We start from the raw sequence: 19,337 nt of genomic DNA, 5'->3' as shown, positions 1-19,337 counted from the left end.
CCCACCTTACCAGCGGACGCTTACCACTCAGGCTTTCCTTCGAAGGGCCCAAGCCTTCGCCTCCTATGACAATGCCGATCTTGACGTCGGGGGCCTGGTCACCACGGAGAATTGTAGAAAGGCCAAACTTATCCTTTCTCACCAATCCGTGGATGACTCCAACCTTTCCAAGGTTATCTGCCCTAACGTGAGGGCGCCAGTCGCGGAGAAGGCCTTCCGGGATGAGCTTATTGCTACGGCAGAGAAGAAGTACCAAGATTATCTCTACCGGAAGGCCCAGGAGAAGGCGTATTCTAGTGCCCAGGCTGCCTCTGGGAGAGGGCTTCGCGTGGGGAGCCCGGTGGTGCGGAGGAGCCAAGCCATTGGCGGGAAGTCCGAAGCAAAATTTTTTGACAAGATACTTCAAGAAGAGATTGGAGGTCCTTCCGCCGGGGGACCCCTTCGTCTTGAAGGTTCTTCTGAGAACCAGACTTCCCGGCCTCAGCCTTCAGTCCCCGAACCAGATTCGGGCGCTCCCGGTGCTAGCACTTCTGGTGCTGGTGGTAAGTCTCCTTTGATAATTCAATATGTCCCTTCCGTTGATGAATATACAAGTCGTAGGCCCATAGGGTTCGACGAGCGTCTCCGTAGGTTTAAGATGCCGTCGACCCGGTGGGGGGATCATTTGAAGGAATTTTATTTTACAAACTTAGGAGATTACCTAGGTCGGTCCCGGATGGGCCCCGGCCCTCCGGAACCTATTCCCTTAGGTCCGTCGGCTTACATAGCGTCCGGTGGTTTCGGCCCTCGGACAGTTATCTTGGAGATGATGCTGCCAGCATTAAAGTTCGGGACTTTGCTAGGGCCGAACTAGGGAGTCCGGGTAGGAGTAGTTTATTTGCTGCACCTTTTTGTAAGTAGTTTCTCACGGACTTTTAACACTTGTTTGTTTTATTGGAACAGGTACCTCCATGGATGCCATCCTGGAACAGCTGGCTGGGGTCCATACTCCGGTGGCTCCTCCGGCTTTCACCCCTCTCCCCCGGCCCCTTCCTTGAAGGTTTCCTCCGGCGCTCCTCCCGAAACCATCGACTTGGTGGATGACGAGGAGGTGCTTCCGGGAGAAGGCCAGGAGAAAGGGTGGGACTTCTCGGAGGAAGCCGCCGAAGGTGCTGGAGAACCTCAAGCTCTTCCAGTGGTAGCAGAGGAGGACGAGGAGGAGTCTGAAGTGGCTCTGATTCGCAAGCGTAAGGGCAAGATGATCGCCCAGGACGAGCCGAAGAGGCCTCGGAGGGCCGACACTCCCGCTCATGGCCTAGACGGCGGGGTTTCTCCGATGGAGGAAAATCCTGCTCCTCCTCGCATTGAGCTTACCCCGATTCCGGGGGATGAGGCAAGGCAGGAGCTTCGCATAGCCAAACACAACTATGCTATGGACGAGTACTCCCGGGGATATGCCGATGTGGAGGCCCTTAGGAGGATTTTGCGAGCGGAGGTTGAGGCGAGTATTAACCATCCGGACTATCATGATCCGTGGAACCTCAACCTGGATCCTTTGGCGCACCGGTTCCGTCCCCTCCTAGGGCCCACTCTGGCTCCCTTCGCCGCGGAAATGACCGGTGAGTTCGCTTCTCAGCTTACACGCTGTGCGCCCAAGCGGTTTGCCACTTGCGCTTCCCTGAACTCCATCTTCCAAGTCCAGGACCTCAGCCATTCCCTCACAGTGGTAAGTACTTTGCAACTTCTTGCGTTTCCTTTTTGGCGTTTGTATTTTGTTTTCTTCCTTTGAGAAATTTTTCCTTACATCCCGTTATGGTTCAGCTTGCAGCTGAGGCTGGTCGCCTCTCCAAGAACATCATAAGCCATGGCTTCGCTCTGTCCGATTTTGGGGACATGAACGACGTCAAGGTCCTCCAAGACCTTACAGCGGAGAGGCAGATCTACCAGGAGGCTGCCGAGCGCCAGGAAGCAGCGGCCAAGGCTAAGGAAGAGAGGGCCAAGGCCAGGGAGGAGGAGGCCATCCGGAGGGAGGCTCAGGCGGAGGGCATGATCCAGGCCGAGGCCCAGCGGAGAGGCAGGATGGAGGCCCACCATCAGGAGGAGCTAAGGGCTCAGACTGAGGCTGCCGAGAAGGCTAGGCGAGACCTTCGGGAGGCCAGGGAGGCTTTGGACGAAATGGCCGCCAAGGTGAGGTCTCTAGAGGAGACTCACCAGTCGGATATCGAATCCAAGGCCGCTCTGGCTGCGGAGTTGAAGGAGCTTCGGGACTACAAAGATCGCCCTATCGGGAAGGCCAAGAGGGCCGAGCTCCTTTCTCCCGTCTCTGTGCCGGTGCCCGAAGCGCTTTGATGATGGTGTCTACATGGCTTGGGCCACCAACGATCGTAGTATCAAGCTTTCTTTCTATCCCAAACCCGAGGACATGATTGCCAAATTTCGGGAGAAGAAGAAGAGACTTGATGCCGAGCTTCGAGGCACCTGATTGGACCTCGTCTCCGCCGCGGCCGACTGAGCTGCCATATTACTGACCCAGATTGTACCCGTTCTTTTCATAACTCTTTTTTTTTTTTTCTTTGTACATACTTGCTGCTGCCTTAGAACAATTTACTTACAGGCGGCAGCTTTTATTTGAAGGGGAGACAATTTAAGGCCTGTCCCCGGGCCATTTATATGTGTATGACCTAACCTTCGGGCTAGGATATTTTATTATTTTTTTTTTATTTATGTATATGTGCGATCTTTTTTCCACACTTTATATATTTCAACCTGTCCTTTGGCTCAGGATTTCATACTTACGCTTTTTATTTTTGCGCATGTTTTTGACCTGCCCTTTGGGTCAGGATATTTTACTTAGCTTGACCTGCCCTTTGGGTCAGGATATTTTACTTAGCTTGACCTGCCCTTTGGGTCAGGATGTTTTACTTAGCTTGTTTTTGTTTGTCCGTGCGGTATACCCTAGTACCCCCCTGAGTGGCATAGAAACTTTGTTTTTAAGGCACTCAGCTTTATTTAATATAGACGAGGCATACATTTGGACGGTACAAACCCTTTGAACAAAAGCTAAGTTTAATTCGCTACTGGTAGTATTTTCTGAGGTGATCAGCATTCCAGGCTCTTGGGACAGTAGTTCCGTCCATTCTTTTCAATTTATAAGTGCCAGAGCCGATTTCGTCCTCGATTTCATATGGTCCTTCCCAATTTGGTCCAAGTACCCCTACTCCGGGTTCTTGGGTGGCTGGGAAGACCCTTCTTAGGACCATGTCACCGATAGCGAATTTTCTGTTTTTAACCTTAGAGTTAAAATACTTGGTCACCTTCTTTTGATAAGCGGCCATCCGTATTTGGGACTCATCCCGGAGTTCTTCGACTTGATCCAGAGCTTCTTGGAGCAGGGCCTGGGTGGTGGCCGGATCGTAGGTCGTTCTCCTGTGGGATGGGAATAATGTTTCCACCGGGACCATTGCTTCACAACCGTATGCCATTGAGAACGGCGAGTGACCGGTTGTGGTTCTGGGGGTCGTCCGGTAGGCCCACAATACCCTTGGCAATTCTTCAGGCCAGTTATTTTTACAAGCCAGCAGCTTCTTTTTCAAGGTGACCTTTAGGATTTTATTGACTGCCTCCGCCTGGCCGTTTGTTTGAGGCCGGCTACCGCGGAGAAGCTTTTCACTACTCCGTGTCGGTTGCAGAAGTCAGTAAATTCCTCGCAATCAAATTGCTTTCCATTGTCTGAGACTATTTTGTGAGGTAAGCCGTATCGACACACTATGTTTTTGACAACAAAGTCCAACGCCTTCTTAGCGGTTATTGTCTTCATAGGCTCGGCCGTCCATTTGGTGAAGTAGTCTATCCGCTACTATTGCATACTTTACTCCTCCTTTTCCCGTAGGTAGAGACCCAATGAGATCTATGCCCCAGACCGCGAAGGGCCAGGGGCTTGTCATCAGCGTGATCTCATTTGGAGGAGCTCTCGGTATGTTCGCGTACCTTTGGCACGAGTCACACTTTTGGACATAGTCTATACAATCTTTTTTCATTGTTGGCCAGAAGTATCCCTGCCTCAATATTTTCTTTGAGAGGCCGGGTCCTCCCGTATGATCTCCACAGAACCCTTCGTGGACCTCCCGCATGATTTGTCTAGCTTCGTGGTCCGATACACACCTTAAATAAGGCATGCTGAGTCCTCTCCGGTAGAGAATTTGATCCATCATTACATAACGATGAGCCTGATACTGAATCTTTCGAGACAGTGCCCTCTCTTGGGGCAACTCACCTGTGGTTATGTATTTTATGATGGGGACCATCCAGCTGGGTTCTTGCCCAACCGTTTGTGTGGTCTCTTTTATTTTGATGCTTGGCTCTGCCAAGCGTTCCACGGGTACTACCCCCAGCTCTTCGATCTCACTATCCGAGGCTAACTTAGCCGGACGGTCCGCATGAGCGTTCTTTTCTCGGGGGATTCTTTCTATTTTATAGTCCGTGAACTCGTGGAGCAGTTCTCGGACTATTGTTACGTATGCGGCCATTCTTTCGCCGCGGGTTTGGTATTCTCCGGATACTTGGTTTACGACCAGCTGGGAATCACTGTAGATTTCCACCCTCTTGGCTCCTACAGCTTTAGCCAATTTTAGTCCTGCTATCAGGGCCTCATACTCGGCTTCATTATTCGAAGCTGTGAAGTTGAATCGGAGTGCTGCCTGGAGCCGCAACCCAGTGGGTGATATCATAGCCACTCCGGCTCCCGAACCGTTTTCGTTTGAAGCTCCATCCACGAATACTCTCCAAGTGGGGATGGGTGGCTCCGGAGTATTGGCTGTTGCCTCGGCTTCATTACATTCGGTGATGAAATCTGCCAAGGCTTGGCCTTTTACTGTAAATCGGGGCACGTAATGCAAGTCAAACCGACTCGGTTCCATTGCCCATTCGAGGAGTCTTCGGAGGCTTCGGGTTTACGGAGGACTTGCCGGAGTGGATGATTGGTCAAAACTCGATTGGATGGGCTTGGAAGTATGGTCTCAACTTCCGCGATGCCATCGGGAGGCGTAATACTAGCTTTTCAATGACCGGGTACCTTGTCTCGGCCCTATCATGCGTTTACTAACATAGTACACGGGATGCCGGATCTTTTCTTCCTCCCGACCGGTGCGGCACCGACCGCATGTTCGGAGACCGCCAAGTAAAGGAACGGGTCTTCTCCAAGGACGGGCTTTGATAGGATAGGAGGTTTGGCCATATGGTCTTTTAACCTTTTGAATGCCTCCTCGCATTCGTCCGTCCATTCGAACTTTTGGCATTTCTTCGCATGTTGAAGAAGGGTATGCACTTGTCCGTGGATCGTGCGATAAAACGGCTCAACGCGGCCACCTTTCGGTCAAACTTGGCACGTCCTTATGTTTCTTGGGGGACGGCATGTCCAAGAGAGCTTGGATTTTCTCCGGGTTCGCCTCGATCCCCCTTTGACTGACTATGAAGCCCAGGAATTTTCCCGACTTGACTCCGAAGGTACACTTCTTCGGATTGAGCTTCATGCCGTATCTTCGGACGACTTCGAAACATTCTTCTAAGTCGTTTGCATGGCTATTGCATGCTTTGGATTTGACGAGCATGTCGTCTACATATACTTCCATGTTTCGTCCCAGGAGGCTTTTAAACATCCGGTTAACCATTCTTTGATAGGTTGCTCGGCGTTTTCGATCCGAAAGGCATGACTAGGTAACGGTATACCCCTTATCGGTCACCGAAGCTAGTGCACTCTGGTCCGCCGTATGCATCTTTATTTGATTGTACCCGGCATAGGCATCCATGAAAGATAGCAGTTTGAATCCGGAGGTGGCGTCCACCATCCGGTCAATCTGGGCGGCGGAAAGCGATCCTTTGGGCGTGCTTTGTTTAGATACGTGAAATCTATGCAAACCCTCCAAGTCCCGTTTGGCTTGGGCACCGGGACCGGATTGGCTAGCCATTCGGATAGTATACGTCGCGGATCATGCTATTGGACAAAAGTTTATCCACCTCTTTCTCTAAGGCCTCGGCTTTCGCCGAGTCGAGCGGCGTCTCTTTTGTTGTATAGGAGGCATGTCCGGGTTGACGTTGAGGACATGGGTGATGACATGAGGGCCGATGCGGTCATGTCCTCTTGGCGCCATGCAAAAACATCAATGGCGCCCTTCGTTGTTTTTATTATTTTATCCTTTTCCTCCGGATCTAGGCCTCGCCCTATCCGGAGTACTTTGGTGGAGTCGTCGTCGCACACTGGTATCTCTTCGACGTCCTCCATTGGTTCTACGACCCTTTCGGATCCTATACGAGGATCCAACTCGTCTTCTTCAGCCTTCTCTACTTCGGGGGCCCGGACCATGAGCACCGGCAAGTGGGTGGCAACGTTGTAACATTGCCTCGGCTTCTCCTTGGTTTCCCCTCACCGTTCCGACTCCGCTTCACGGGTAGGAAATTTTAGGCATAGGTGTCGGATAGAAGTTATTGCACCAAAGTCGACGAGGGCGGTCGGCCTAAGATTGCGTTGTAGGCCGTTGGACGGTCTACCACCACGAAGGTGCAATACTTAAACGTGCTCGTGGAGTGTCCGGCACAGGTAACCGGGAGCCCGACTTTTCCCATCGGGATTAGAGTTGTCCCGTTAAACCCCGTGAGCCGCGATCCGCTAGGAGAGAGGTCCGGTCGGTCAACCCTATCGCAGTGAAGGCCTCTTTGAAGAGCAAGTTCACGGAACTTCCATTATCAATCAGGACCCTGGCCACCACTTTATTTGCAATGGGGGTCTCTATGACCAGCGGGTCGTGATGAGGAAAACGCACCGTCTTGGCGTCTTCTTCCGTGAACGTTATGGATTGGTCCATTAGCCGAGGCCTTTGAGCCGGGAGTTGAGTGACCTCCCACACCTCACTGTGCCTTGCGGCCTCGGCATATCTCTTCCGCTCCTTTCGAGTGTTTCCTCCGATATGGGGACCTCCGGAGATCATGGCTACCCGTCCATTAGGCCGAGGCGGTAGTCCGGGTATATGCTGGGTGTCACTGCGGGAGCGGTGGAGGCAATACTCCCGCCGTACCCCCGGTGTTCCCGAAGGCATGCCCCCGCCACCGCCCCGGGTTAAGGTGGGGTAACCTATTCTTGATCCACTCATAGAGGTGGCCCAACCGGATCGATTCTCAATCTCATCTTTGAGATTTTTACACTCGTTGGTCGTGGCCGATGTCGTTGTGATATTCGCACCTTTTGCTCGGATCTCTCCGGAGCCGTCCCCGTACAATGGCCGGGGTCTCCGTAATGCGTATTACGCCTTGTGGCAAAATAGACACGTTCCCGAGAGTCCGTGAGCTCTGTGTCTTGGGTATATTGGGGTGTGTACCCCTTCTTTGGCGCTTCTCTCCCGTTCGGGTCTTTGCCACTTGGAAGACCTCTCGCTTCTAGACCCTTGAGTAGGGCCCGTTAAGCTAGCGGTTGGGGCAGCCTGTGAAGGAGCCCGTCCATTCACCCCGGACGGATTGCCGTAATGGGAAGATGCCGGGGCGTAGCTTGGCCTTGGTTGTACCCGGGAGTGGCGTAAAACCGTATGCCACTAACCGGAGGGGTCGCGGCCGGGACAAGCACCCGAGGGCGATACTCCTGGCATGTACCCTGCTATCCCGGTGGGATAATAGCCTCCGTAAGCCACGATCTGGGCTTCTTCGAGGTTAATATATTTTTGGACTCGCTTCTGGAAGTCCTGAAGGCTAGCGCCGCCTTCTTCCGTAATTCGTTCCGAAGGGAGTCCCAAGACGGATTCCTCGCTTGGAGAAGCGCAAGCTGTTGTCCGTCGTCAACCTTCTTGGTCTTCGAGGCCTCCTCTCGGAACCTCTTGATGTAATTCTTCAAGGTCTCGGTGGGTAGTTGCTTGATGTTAGTCAAGGCACTAACCTCCAAATTGACCTTCCTGGCGGCGACGAATTGTCTCCGGAAGTTGGTTTGGAGTTTGTTCCAACATCCCACCGATCCTGGTTCTAGTTTCTTGAACCACTCCTCCGCCGAACCGCTCAGAGTGAGGGGGAAGCATAGGCATTTGGCGTCATTGCTGACCCGCATGACTGTCATGACTCGGTTGAATCGTGACAGGTGATCACTGGGGTCGGAGTTCCCGCATATGCCGCCATTTCGGGCATTTTGAAGTTTTTAGGGAGCTCCGCCTCCGGGATATGCTTGGCACAGGGCTCCGGTCCTCACTATCCGAGTCGGAGTCATCTCCCTTCTGCCTCCGGGAGACTCGGGCAATATCTTTTCGAAGGATGGCAAGCTCTGCCATAATCCCTTCGTTTACAGTACCCGAGGAGACTTCGGGTCTGTATCTTTTTTGATCAAGGTGATCCCGGAGGTCTCCTTGATTCCCATTGATTTGATTTCTCAAATCAACGGGTGGACATCTCTGTCCTCCTCTGCCTCTACCCCCCGGTTCCTGGTGCACGGAAACGCTTTTTCGGTCCCCTCGATCCTGAGGGCCAAGACTCCCTCTTTGGGGCTTGCCCCTCTGCGGACCTTTCCCTTTAGGGAAATCTGAGCGGACCTTACGCGGATCCTGCGCCTTTTTCTTTCGACCAGGGGCAGAAGTAGGGTTTTTTGTTTGGTTTTCCTCAGCAGGGTGCCTTATAGGGCTAGGTTCCCTAGGCCTTTGCTGCTGGGAATTGGGCGAAGACGTAGCTGGCTCCCCATCGAGTCCAGCGGCCATTGCCTTGGGATGCACGTGAATGCCAGCTGCCTCCATGGCTTTTTGCATGGCTAGCATCACCTCATGCATCTTTTGATTTTGCACTTTCTGAGCTTCGATCTCAGCTTCGTGATCGATGGCTTTTTGTCTGAGGAGCACCAGCTCTTGGTAGCTTCCATCATCGTAAGCGTATTCGTCGAGGTGTTCCTCATGGTTTTCATCTGGAACTTCTTCCTCGGACTCCTCTGCTGCCCTTGAGGCTACATCCTCTTCATTGGGATCTTGAGCGTCTTCTAGAGGGCGAGGGTGACGTGTAGCTCTTGTCTCCACCATTGTTGTGAAGTTAAATGCTTGTTGTGAAGCAGCTTTCCTCAGCTCTCAATGAAAGCACCAAAATGTTGACCGAGGTTTTCGGCAACTAATAAAATATGAATATAATAATGAGCTGTAAGAAAGCGAGATGAAGACTTTTTACGTGGTTGGGGCGTTAATGAGCCTTAGTCCACGAGCCACTGATATTTATGGATGTTTTTAATACAGATTCTACACTTGGGAGGATGTTTCTCTCTTTAATACCAAGAATGTTCTTGGTGAGTTTTTTCTCTGTTTGCTCTTAAGCAGCCAAGATTCTCCGACCCCATTAAATGAGCTTTGAGGGGGTATTTATAGTGTTTTAGTGGGGCAATCCCTAGAATTGTTCTTACACATGTATCTGTAAGTCTCCATAAAGTTGGGCATTTCCGATGAATATACCATGGGTGATGCATGGTCAAATCCCTAGATGCTGTAGGGTTTTTATGGAGAATGTCCTTTTTGTCTTATGATTGACGTGACTCTTCGCAGAGTAGCCGTCGCTAGACTTAAATGATCATTACTGTAGCGCTGCTGTTTGGGGGTTGTGCCGTCAGACTTTATTGCGTGTTACAGTCCCAACACGCTTCCTCCCATGCGGCATTAAATGCGACTCGACTTCTCGAGAGAGACCTGACACGTCCCGGAGTGCCTTTAAGCTATGCTCGCTTCCGGGAGTACCTTGTACTCCGGGTGCATCTTCCGGGACCCATGCGAATAACGCTTCCTGGTGTCATACAAAGACTTAGCAGTTCTTCTCAAGTAATTTGATCCACGTGTCCCTTCCTGACTGGTCCACGTATATTGGGCGATTTTAGGAGCAACAGCTTGGAAATGTTATGATCATTAAACTCTGAATTGTTCGTTTAGATCGATTGTAAACTCTACATAACATATGCAAGCCGTCATATTTTCAAAATTAGTCTTAAAAAAATCATTCTTTTTCCTTTTTATCTAGTATTCGGTCAACCCCTTCCATTGATTGTATCTTAAAAATTTGAATTCGAATATTTAAAAACTTTCTTTTCATTATATATATATTAAAACATCACATCTAGATTTTCGGTCATAAAAAGAAAAAAATTCAGGTTAATATTTGATACGATATGAGCTATTTATATTTATATTTTTATTGTTCGAATATTTTTTATTATGTTGTCGGTATAATTTGCGTACTATAATAACACTAATTAAAAATAATAATAAAAAAGAAGTAATCTTGAAGTGAAGTAGTGATAGTTAACAAGCTTGTATTTGTGTTAAGCTTGAAAACCTTAAGCTATTGCTATAAGCCAGGACTTTGTCCACTAATTATCATGGATGATGCATAATATCATCCTTTGTTTTTGTTGTATCTAATTTATTGAGATAATTTCATAAATATACAACAACAACAACAACAACAACAACAACAACAAAAAAGAAAAAAGAAACTTAAATATTATCTTAGAATTTTAAATATATTTATAGTTTTTAATATTTTATTTATTAAAAATACGGTCTTTTGATGTATTTTTATGTTTTATTCTTATTATTTTTTATTTATTTATTATTTTTATATTGTTTTAATTTTTTTTATTATTTTTAATGATTTTATTGTATTTTTATAAAATAAAAATATATAAAAAAAATTGAACATAAAAGTGTCAAAATTTTATAATTTTTTCTAATTTATTTTGTTACTTGTTACTAGGGGTGTTCATCTAATCTAATTCCTAAGTATTGAGATAGGTGAGGCCCAATGCAAAATGTTATTATTATTGTAAAATAATATAATGATTTTCATACCATTTATGCAAAATATTGAACAAAATTTATGGGAATTATTTTAAAAAATATGAGAAAAATAATAGTGTAATTTTTTTTTTGATTAATGGAACCCCTGGAAGCGCTAGTGGACGCAAAACAACAAACAAGGCACAACGGCCTAAAGAAAAACAACCGAAAAAGGCTAACCTAACTAAACCAGCTTAACAGACTAAAATAAACAACATAAGAGGAAATAAAACTACCAAGTTCGGCTAACAACTAAAACCAAAAGAGAGGATTCTAGTCATCCTAAGTCTGAAAGAACAGAGCGTAAGGGACTATCCTCAAGAGACAAATCAACCCACCCAAAAGAGTTGTTATGATTTGCCCATTTAGCCACTGAATGGGCCACACCATTGAAATTTCTGGGGATCCAAGAGGCTTCCCAAAGAGTGAAACTGCTCGATAAGCTAATAAACTTCTGCACCAACTCCTGAATATTGTAGTTAAGCAATCCGATGTCCTTGAAGTTAGTTTTTAGAGCAGAAATTGAGTTGGAAGAGTCACTTTGGAAGATTACTTTCTTATATCCTTGCTTGATTGCTTCCTCCGCTCCCTTGCATAGCATCATGGTCTCTCCTAAGAGTGGCCCACAGACAGCCAAACAGAAGGTGAAGTAGTTGATGAAAGTTCTAGCTTCGTTTCTGAACACTGCAGCCCCCGCTGCTTGCGACTTACCAATTGAGACATTTGTATTGCACATCACCCAACCAGGAGGTGGTGGGAGCCAAGCCTTCAACTCAGCTCCTTGGGGATTTATGTCCTCCGAGATAAATGGTTACCCTCTAATTGACCTAAGGATAATTGGTTTTCTCTTAACTTTTTCACATAAAATATTTTTTTTTTGAAAAAGTCATATTTTTGTTAATTGGCAAAAAAGAAAAGAAAAATTGTATATAAAATGGTATTTTAAAAAGTTAGAAACCTTTTGTTATATGTTAGAAAATAACATTTTAAAAATTTGGATCTCGTGGTGCCCTAAGAACAAGTTTAGCCTGTTAGGACCGACCCTGGCACCATAAGGAGTGGATCTATATTGTTCCCAAGAGCAACTCCAACTAACCGACTGGCACCATAAGAAGGAGTGGATCTATATTGTTCCTAAGAGCAACTCCAGCATATAAAATATATGAATTGCTATGTCAGGTGACAACTACTTTAAAAAAATCTCTCCAATACAATAATTACTCTTTAAAGTAGCTGTCACCTGACATAACAACGATAATATCCATTGTGTGGGTAACAAAGTTATTAATAGCAACAATAATATCCATACGACATCAGTTTTTAGCTCAATGAATCATGACTTACTCTTAACATAACCTTTTACTACAAAAAAAAAAAAAAAATAGGTTGAATTAGCCGGATTGAATAGTTTGACTCATATTTTGTTCACCCATTAAGAGATAAGTTTTAAAGTATAGTTGGAATGAATTTAATGTGAAATTGGAGATGACCTAACAATCTAGTATTTTATGGGTGTTTTAAAGAAATAGAATGATGTAACGTACAAACATTGAGTTACATTACATACATCACAATTTGAGTAAAGTTCAAACCAAACCAAACCTAATAAAATGAGTTGTTTTATTATTATATGTAAAAGAGGCCAAAGCCAAATTTGAAGTTTGAACCTATCAATAGAAAAAGATTGCGTTGCACAAAATAAACTTTAACACTTTAGCATAGTCTTTCTGTCTTTGTCCAGCCGATATTATTATTATTATTATTATGATTATTATTATTATTATCCTTAGTGGTCCCCTATTCTATTTTCCTCACTTGCTTGACCAAAATAATAACATGGGCATTTCTTGAAAGAATATATCATATAGATATTAGATAGATTTGTTGTTACATAATGAGAATGTATCTATATTATATGATCTATGGTAGTGGATTTTTTTTCTCTTATCGACTAAATCCTTGTGAGAATCTAATGGTGTTTCATATCAATTTTGTTTTGTTCCAATTCTAAATACAAGTTTTATAGGTAAAACTAATTTAGTATCAGATCGAATTTATTTTAATTTAATAACTATTATAAAAAAAGAATTCTGGTGTTTATCCCGAGTATTCTAACCACCCCGATTCACCAACCCGTGAATCGGGTGGTCGGGATCCTCGGGATGAACGGCTTTATTGTTATAAAAACACAGGTAAGAAATTACCATAGTAAGGGGAAATCATATAAGAAAATGACTAAAATATATATAAATATACCTCTAATATAATAAAACAAGGATAGTCAGCACCTATAAAAAATAATTGGTATCATTATTACAAATATCATGAAAGCAATAATACCTAAGACTCCAAGTTTATCCAGACAGACAAAGTTGACATAATAATAATAAATAAAATAAATAATAATAATAGTAAGATAAGCCAGAATAAACCAGTGCAAAGCAAATTTCCTGAAAGGACCTATTGAATCAAAATGAATACCAAAAGGAAAGATTGATAGGAAAGGGTACCTAAAAACATATATTCAAATGGGATTTTGGAGTAATAACATGACTTGATAAAGCATGAGAAATCTGTGTAAGAAGAATATGATGTGATGTGATTCTAAATGAAGAACAACAAGAACAGAAATTGCATGCCCACCTACAATAATCTTGAAGAAAAGAAGCTCTTTCTTTAACTCATATTGTAATATGAACACCACATAAATAAGATTGTACCTTTTTTTTTGTTTAGTTTTGTTTCAGCTTTTACAGTATAAAACTCAGACCAATTTCATTTCCTATAACAATAAACAACAATATGACAAACTCAGAAAGAGCTTAAGACGACCAGAGTTTTCTTATTATCTATCACAAATACATATAACAATCCAGTTTTACCATCAACAAACAATGCAGACACAAACGAAAAATATAGTAGTAAAAAGAAAGCCAAACCCTTTTTTTTTCTTCTTGTCCCTTCAAAATTGCTTCTTTCTTATGTTCTTCTGATATATTATAATGGCTATGAACTTCTCATCTGCTGCTGCTGCTGCTGCTTCATGTTGTCAGCCGAAATCTGCCCGGAAACTTCCTGCATCACTACCGCGCCAGTCGCTGTCATGGTCTGATATTGAGAAGCCATTGTGGGTTGAAGAGCCTGAGTATAGTACATCTGGGCATGGGAAGGGTCTGCATATTCGTATCCGTAACTCGCAGCAGCTGCGGAAGTAGGAGTGACCGACTGAGACGGATGATGAACCTGTGAGTAGCCAGCATATTGCTGCTGCTGATGTTGAGCAGAAGGAACCTGAACCAGAGATGGTTGAGCAACTGTGGTTGCCGTTCTGTACATGCCCGCGGCAATTTCGGGCTTGCCCAATGGGGCATTCCTTACAGGATTGTAAGCTGCTGCTGCTGCAGCAGCTGTTGGAGTAGCAACCATGGCGGGATTGGGATGTGTTTGAGGGATAACAGTAGAAGCTTCACTTATATTGGATTGTTGAACAGACAAGTTGTTGTAAGCTTGAGCCTGTCTTGCAGGGACATAGTAAACAGGGTACTGCTGTTGCTGATCAACCTGTGGATGATGTTGCTGCTGGGAAGGATAAACCGGGTAGTAAGCCGAGATGGGCACAGTCCCAGAAGGATGAGGGTGGTAGTAATGTCCTCCAGCTTGAACAAATTGCTGCTGCTGCTGTTGTTGTTGAAGTTGATGTTGTTGCTGAAGTTGCTGATGTTGTTGTTGCTGCTGTTGCTGATGATGTTGTTGTTGAAGTTGCTGATGTTGTTGCTGTTGAAGTTGCTGGTGTTGAAGTTGTTGTTGCTGATGTTGTTGTTGTTGCAACTCATATTGAGCTTGCAACACATACCCAGAATCCTGAACCTGTTGTTGAATTTGTACCCGAGTGTTCTGATCAGAAATATTAACTTTAGGATCAACAGGGTTTGCTGGAACAACCCTTGTGGTTCCTGAAAACTGAACTTGGTCTTGATAGATTACAGGTTTAGGTCGAGACAATGCATTTCCAATACTATTATCACTGCATCATAATTCAATAAAAACATTCAATAAACACAAAATCAAAATCTAACAACTAAAGATCTAAGCTTTTAGCATAATTAAATACCTTGAAACTGAATCAGGAGAAGGCAAATCATGAACACCAGTAGACTTTTGTTGTTGTGATTGAGGAGGCTGAGATTGTTGAGGCGCAGGCTGCTTCTGGTACCCAATAGGCACTCCATGATCTGATCTTTCGTCATCAGAGACAACCCGATTTCCTGAAGAGTAATCAACACCAACAGCCGAGGAACTCACTGGCAATTGAACAGTACCGGATAAAGGTGGCGGCGGTGGTGAAGATATCATAGCAAAGCCACCCTCTTCTTGTTTAAGACCAGCTTGAGCCATACTCATTTGAGCAAATTGCTCCTCGATCCCAACCTTATGATCCTGAACCATCCTAACCCCACCACCCTCCTCCAAATGAACCCGAATAGGAGGCAAATTCGCAAGCGAAGGAGACGAAGAAGTAGACCCAAAAGAAGAGGTAGTTTCAAGCATAGGCGAATCTGGAACAGAATGAACATCTTGATTCCCTCCAACAACTACCTTCCCACCTTTCCCATTCCCAAATCCACCCGGCTGAGCAGCCGCCGCCGCCGCAGCAGCAGCCGAATCGAGATTACCAACCACACCACCACCACCGGCCATGACGTCATCATCAAGACCAAGCAAACAATTAACAGAAGCAGAATCCGAAAACCCTCTATTAAGCAATCCACCAGCTGCACCATTAAGCGCATTAAGAAACCAATCCTCAGATTTCGCCGGATTATCAAGAATCGGACCAATCGACTGAGACGATTCAGGCTTAGAAGCAAACAGAAACAAACGAAGCCTCGAGGGTTTCGCAGATGCCGAAACCGTACGATCATACTCATCGATCATATTATCAAGGTCTTCATCCGTAGTAACAGATATAAGCGAATCGAGATCTTCACTAGGAAGCTGATACTTAAGAGTAAAAGATCTCCCGTTAAGAAGAGTCTTCGAAAGCCGATTAGATAGTTCAGAAAGAGAAGTATTTCTATCAACAACAACGATCCGAGTATCACCGCCGACGTAACAGAGAGACTTATCGTGTGGTCTAGGTACGATGTGTCCGCCATAGCTACACATCAAGCGAAGTCGAGTTGAGGTTTGAGGAAGCTGTTCGTCCCATGAATCTGTGTTTCGTGACCTAGGTGATGAGTCGACTGAGTCTGGGTAACTGAGATGGTGAGAGAAGGAAGTTGATGAAGGAGGCGGCGCCGGCGGTAGGGTCGACGCCGGAGCTGCTTGTGGTGGCGGCTGCGGCGGATCCATGGTGGGAAAGGGAAAGAGGAGTTGTTTGGTTGGTTGGTTTGTTGAGTTGTTTGGTTGTGTTTGTTTTGAGTTTATATAGGAAAGGTGTTGTTTGGTTACACGTTTAAGCCAGTTCCAGTGCCAGATAAGATAAGAAACCAAACAAAACCTACAATTAACACCCAATTGAATTTAGTATATTTTCCACCAATTACTTAAGAGTATTATTATTGGGCACCAGTAATAGTAGTTGTGTCTAGCGGTATTGGCTAGCGATACTTTTTAAAAATTATTATATTAAATTATGCGAGACTTGATACTTAGTTGAACTAAAAGTAATATTGATATATAAAAGACCCTACATATGTTAAGAGTGAATCTAGTATTTTTTTTTTATTAGGTTACAAAATAACAATGTAAACGAAAATGAACATTCAATATTACATAAAAGTTTATTTAGAATTTTTGCCTCGAATTATGTTATATGTTTATTGTGCCTCTTGAATTTTTTAACTCGTTAAAATTATTTATAGTTTTATAAATTGATCATTCTGTCAAGTTTTGTCACTAGTGACAAATAGAATGATGATATAATTATTTAGACAATTATCATGTCAGCGTTGTAATTTATTGAAAAAAATAATTTAAAATTTTTTAATTTAATTTACTTAATTTTTTTAATCATTAATTGATTTTTAGATTAAATATGATCTTTTATAAAATACATATTTACAATTTTTTTATTTTAAGGACACAATAATACATAAATTATAATTTAAGGAACAAATATCCTAAATAGCCAATTTATCTAACATTATATAAAAATTTGTTAAACTAACAAATAAAAGTTAAAAAAATATTATATGAAAATTTGTTAAACTAAGATCATCTTATGTAAAGCTTAGCCTAAAAGATAACTCAATATTATATTTGGCTCAAATTTTATAATAATACTCAACTTTATTTTTGATAAAATAGTGTTATGAAGTCAACAAAAATATTCAATTTTCAATGTATAAAATTTTATTAAATATATAAATAAAATGTCATAAATAATAGTAATGAAGGACAAAAAATTAAATAAAGATATATTTATTGTAGTGTAAAATTTAATTCTATATTTTATAACAAATTTGATACAACTTTTATCATATTCCAAATTTAAACTATATTATACACTATCATTAAAATTCAATTTTATAGTAGTATTTTATTGAGATACTCTAACATTATTAAAATATAAAATTAGCAAAATAATTATATTGAAGTTGGGCTTTTAAAAGCTATTTTTAAACCTTCAAAAATACTTCTATTGCTAGTTAAGTAACTAATGAATTTCAATTCTAACTTTTTTACCTAAGCCAATTTTAACACCCACAAACAGAAGGAGTAAGTTGAAAAATGCCTCTTTTATTAATCAATTAACCAAATTTACCTTTAATTTTATATTTATTTGAAACATACCTCTTTTTATATGTATTGTACCTAAAATACCCTGACATAAGAGAGTCACATGGAAAGTATCTTAAAGTAATATGGGCAAAATTGATACAATGTTTAAAAAAAAAGTAAAAATGACAGACTTTAAAAAAGAAGGTAAAAATAAAAGAGTACAATATAAAAATAGTATAAAGTTTAATTTCTTCCAAACAGAAACTCAACAAAATAAGGCTCAAATTTAATTATGGTCTTTTTACAGTAGCAAAATGCAATTTTTAATTATTTGAGCGATCAAAGGTAATTATTTTGCTAATAAACTTTTTTTAAACGGTTATTTTTACTAAAAGCTCAAAGGGTTTTTTTACCTTTTTGGAGATTAACCGTGGCATTTTTACTGGGTTCAAATTATATTACTGATGATTCAATTAAGAAAGAAAATATGAAAAGATCAGTACTATGATAGTATGATCCTCTTCACTTTATTAAAAATGGTTTTCAATTTATAATTCTGCCATTTAATTACCTTTAAATAATTAATTATTATGTCTAATAATAGTGTAGATCTCCTTCAAAAAAAAAACATTAAAAAAAATCAAAAATCAAAGAATAATAATACCTTCAGAGAAGAAGAAGAAGAAGAAGATTCTCAGTTGATAAGCTTGTTGTTCGTTGTTTCGCCTGAAAAATACATAAAAAAAAAAAAAGTGAAGAAATCTAAATAAGTGATGGAAGGGTGAAAAGAATTTTGGGGGTTTTGTTTGGGTTGATTTGAATTTAGTTTTGAAAATGAATGAAGAAGAAGAAGAGAAGAATAATGGAGAAAGTTGAAATGAGAAAACTGTGGACTGTTTGTTTGTGGTTTCTCTTTCTCTTTCTTTCTTTCTCTCTCTTGAAATGGGTTTAACAGCTAAGATTACTGATTGGGTCCAGTTGGGATTGTTTCTTTGTGGGGTGGAGTGATCTGGTACAGCGTGGATTATACTACTACCATGTACAGAATTGTTAAAGAGAATTGCTAAAAAGGTATTAGTAGTGTCTAGTACATTTATATGTGTTAATATGATTTTTAGTTTAATTAAGTATCAGGTCCTATATAGTTTAATGTAATAATTTTTAAAAAGTATCGCTAATTAATCGCAAGACGATATATTTAGAGTTGCTAGGTATCATTGGTGCCTAATAGCAATGCTTATTGTTAAAATGTATTATTGATACCTAACACTTTCTTTGGTGTCATACTGCTATTAGTGTAATTAAATAACGAGTAGTTTTTAGAAAATATTACTAATCAATTGTGGGATGCCACTTATAAAAAGTGATGGATACCATAAATGACACTAGGACAGGCCTTCAAATTTAATGGGTTATAAGAAAAGAATTTATTTTTGGGTTCTTATTGAAAAATGTGATATTTTTAAAACTTAGTAAAAATATATATGTAATTTTAAAAGAAAAAATATTTTTCGATACCCTTAAGGTTAAGCTAGGTGAGTCCTAAACACGGGCCTAACCTGTTTATATTTAAATTCGAGTTGGGTTTGAATGCTTTCGTTAATGCCTACTAACAATACTCTCCCATGTATGTCTTTACACACTACACACACTTTTCTCTATATCATATTCAATTCATCATTGCTTTCTTACACTTTTTTCTTTCCCACTCACATATAGAGAGAGAAGAGAAGAGAAGAGAAGAGAAGAGAAGAGAAGAGAACTCAAGTAACACTCTTTCATTAATATTTTACTAAATTTTCTTTTTCAATA

General features: G+C 42.4%; 1 protein-coding gene across 1 annotated transcript; it reads right to left on the bottom strand.

Annotated features, from left to right (window-relative positions):
* Nucleotides 1-13,456: 13,456 nt before the first annotated feature.
* On the bottom strand, nucleotides 13,457-18,483 carry LOC115710072 (protein PAL OF QUIRKY). The gene is made up of 3 exons (XM_061111515.1): nucleotides 18,190-18,483; nucleotides 14,914-16,302; nucleotides 13,457-14,826 (listed from the first exon to the last, which is right to left on the bottom strand). Exons 2-3 carry the CDS (start codon nucleotides 16,152-16,154, stop codon nucleotides 13,809-13,811), a joined length of 2,259 nt encoding a protein of 752 aa, XP_060967498.1. The 5' UTR covers nucleotides 16,155-16,302; nucleotides 18,190-18,483; the 3' UTR covers nucleotides 13,457-13,808.
* Nucleotides 18,484-19,337: the final 854 nt, after the last annotated feature.

This window comes from Cannabis sativa, chromosome 3, assembly GCF_029168945.1.
Source record: "Cannabis sativa cultivar Pink pepper isolate KNU-18-1 chromosome 3, ASM2916894v1, whole genome shotgun sequence".
In the NCBI taxonomy this organism is placed as follows: Eukaryota; Viridiplantae; Streptophyta; class Magnoliopsida; order Rosales; family Cannabaceae; genus Cannabis; species Cannabis sativa.
The sequence above is the reverse complement of the archived record's forward strand: the minus strand, read 5'-3'. Positions and strand labels throughout refer to the sequence as shown.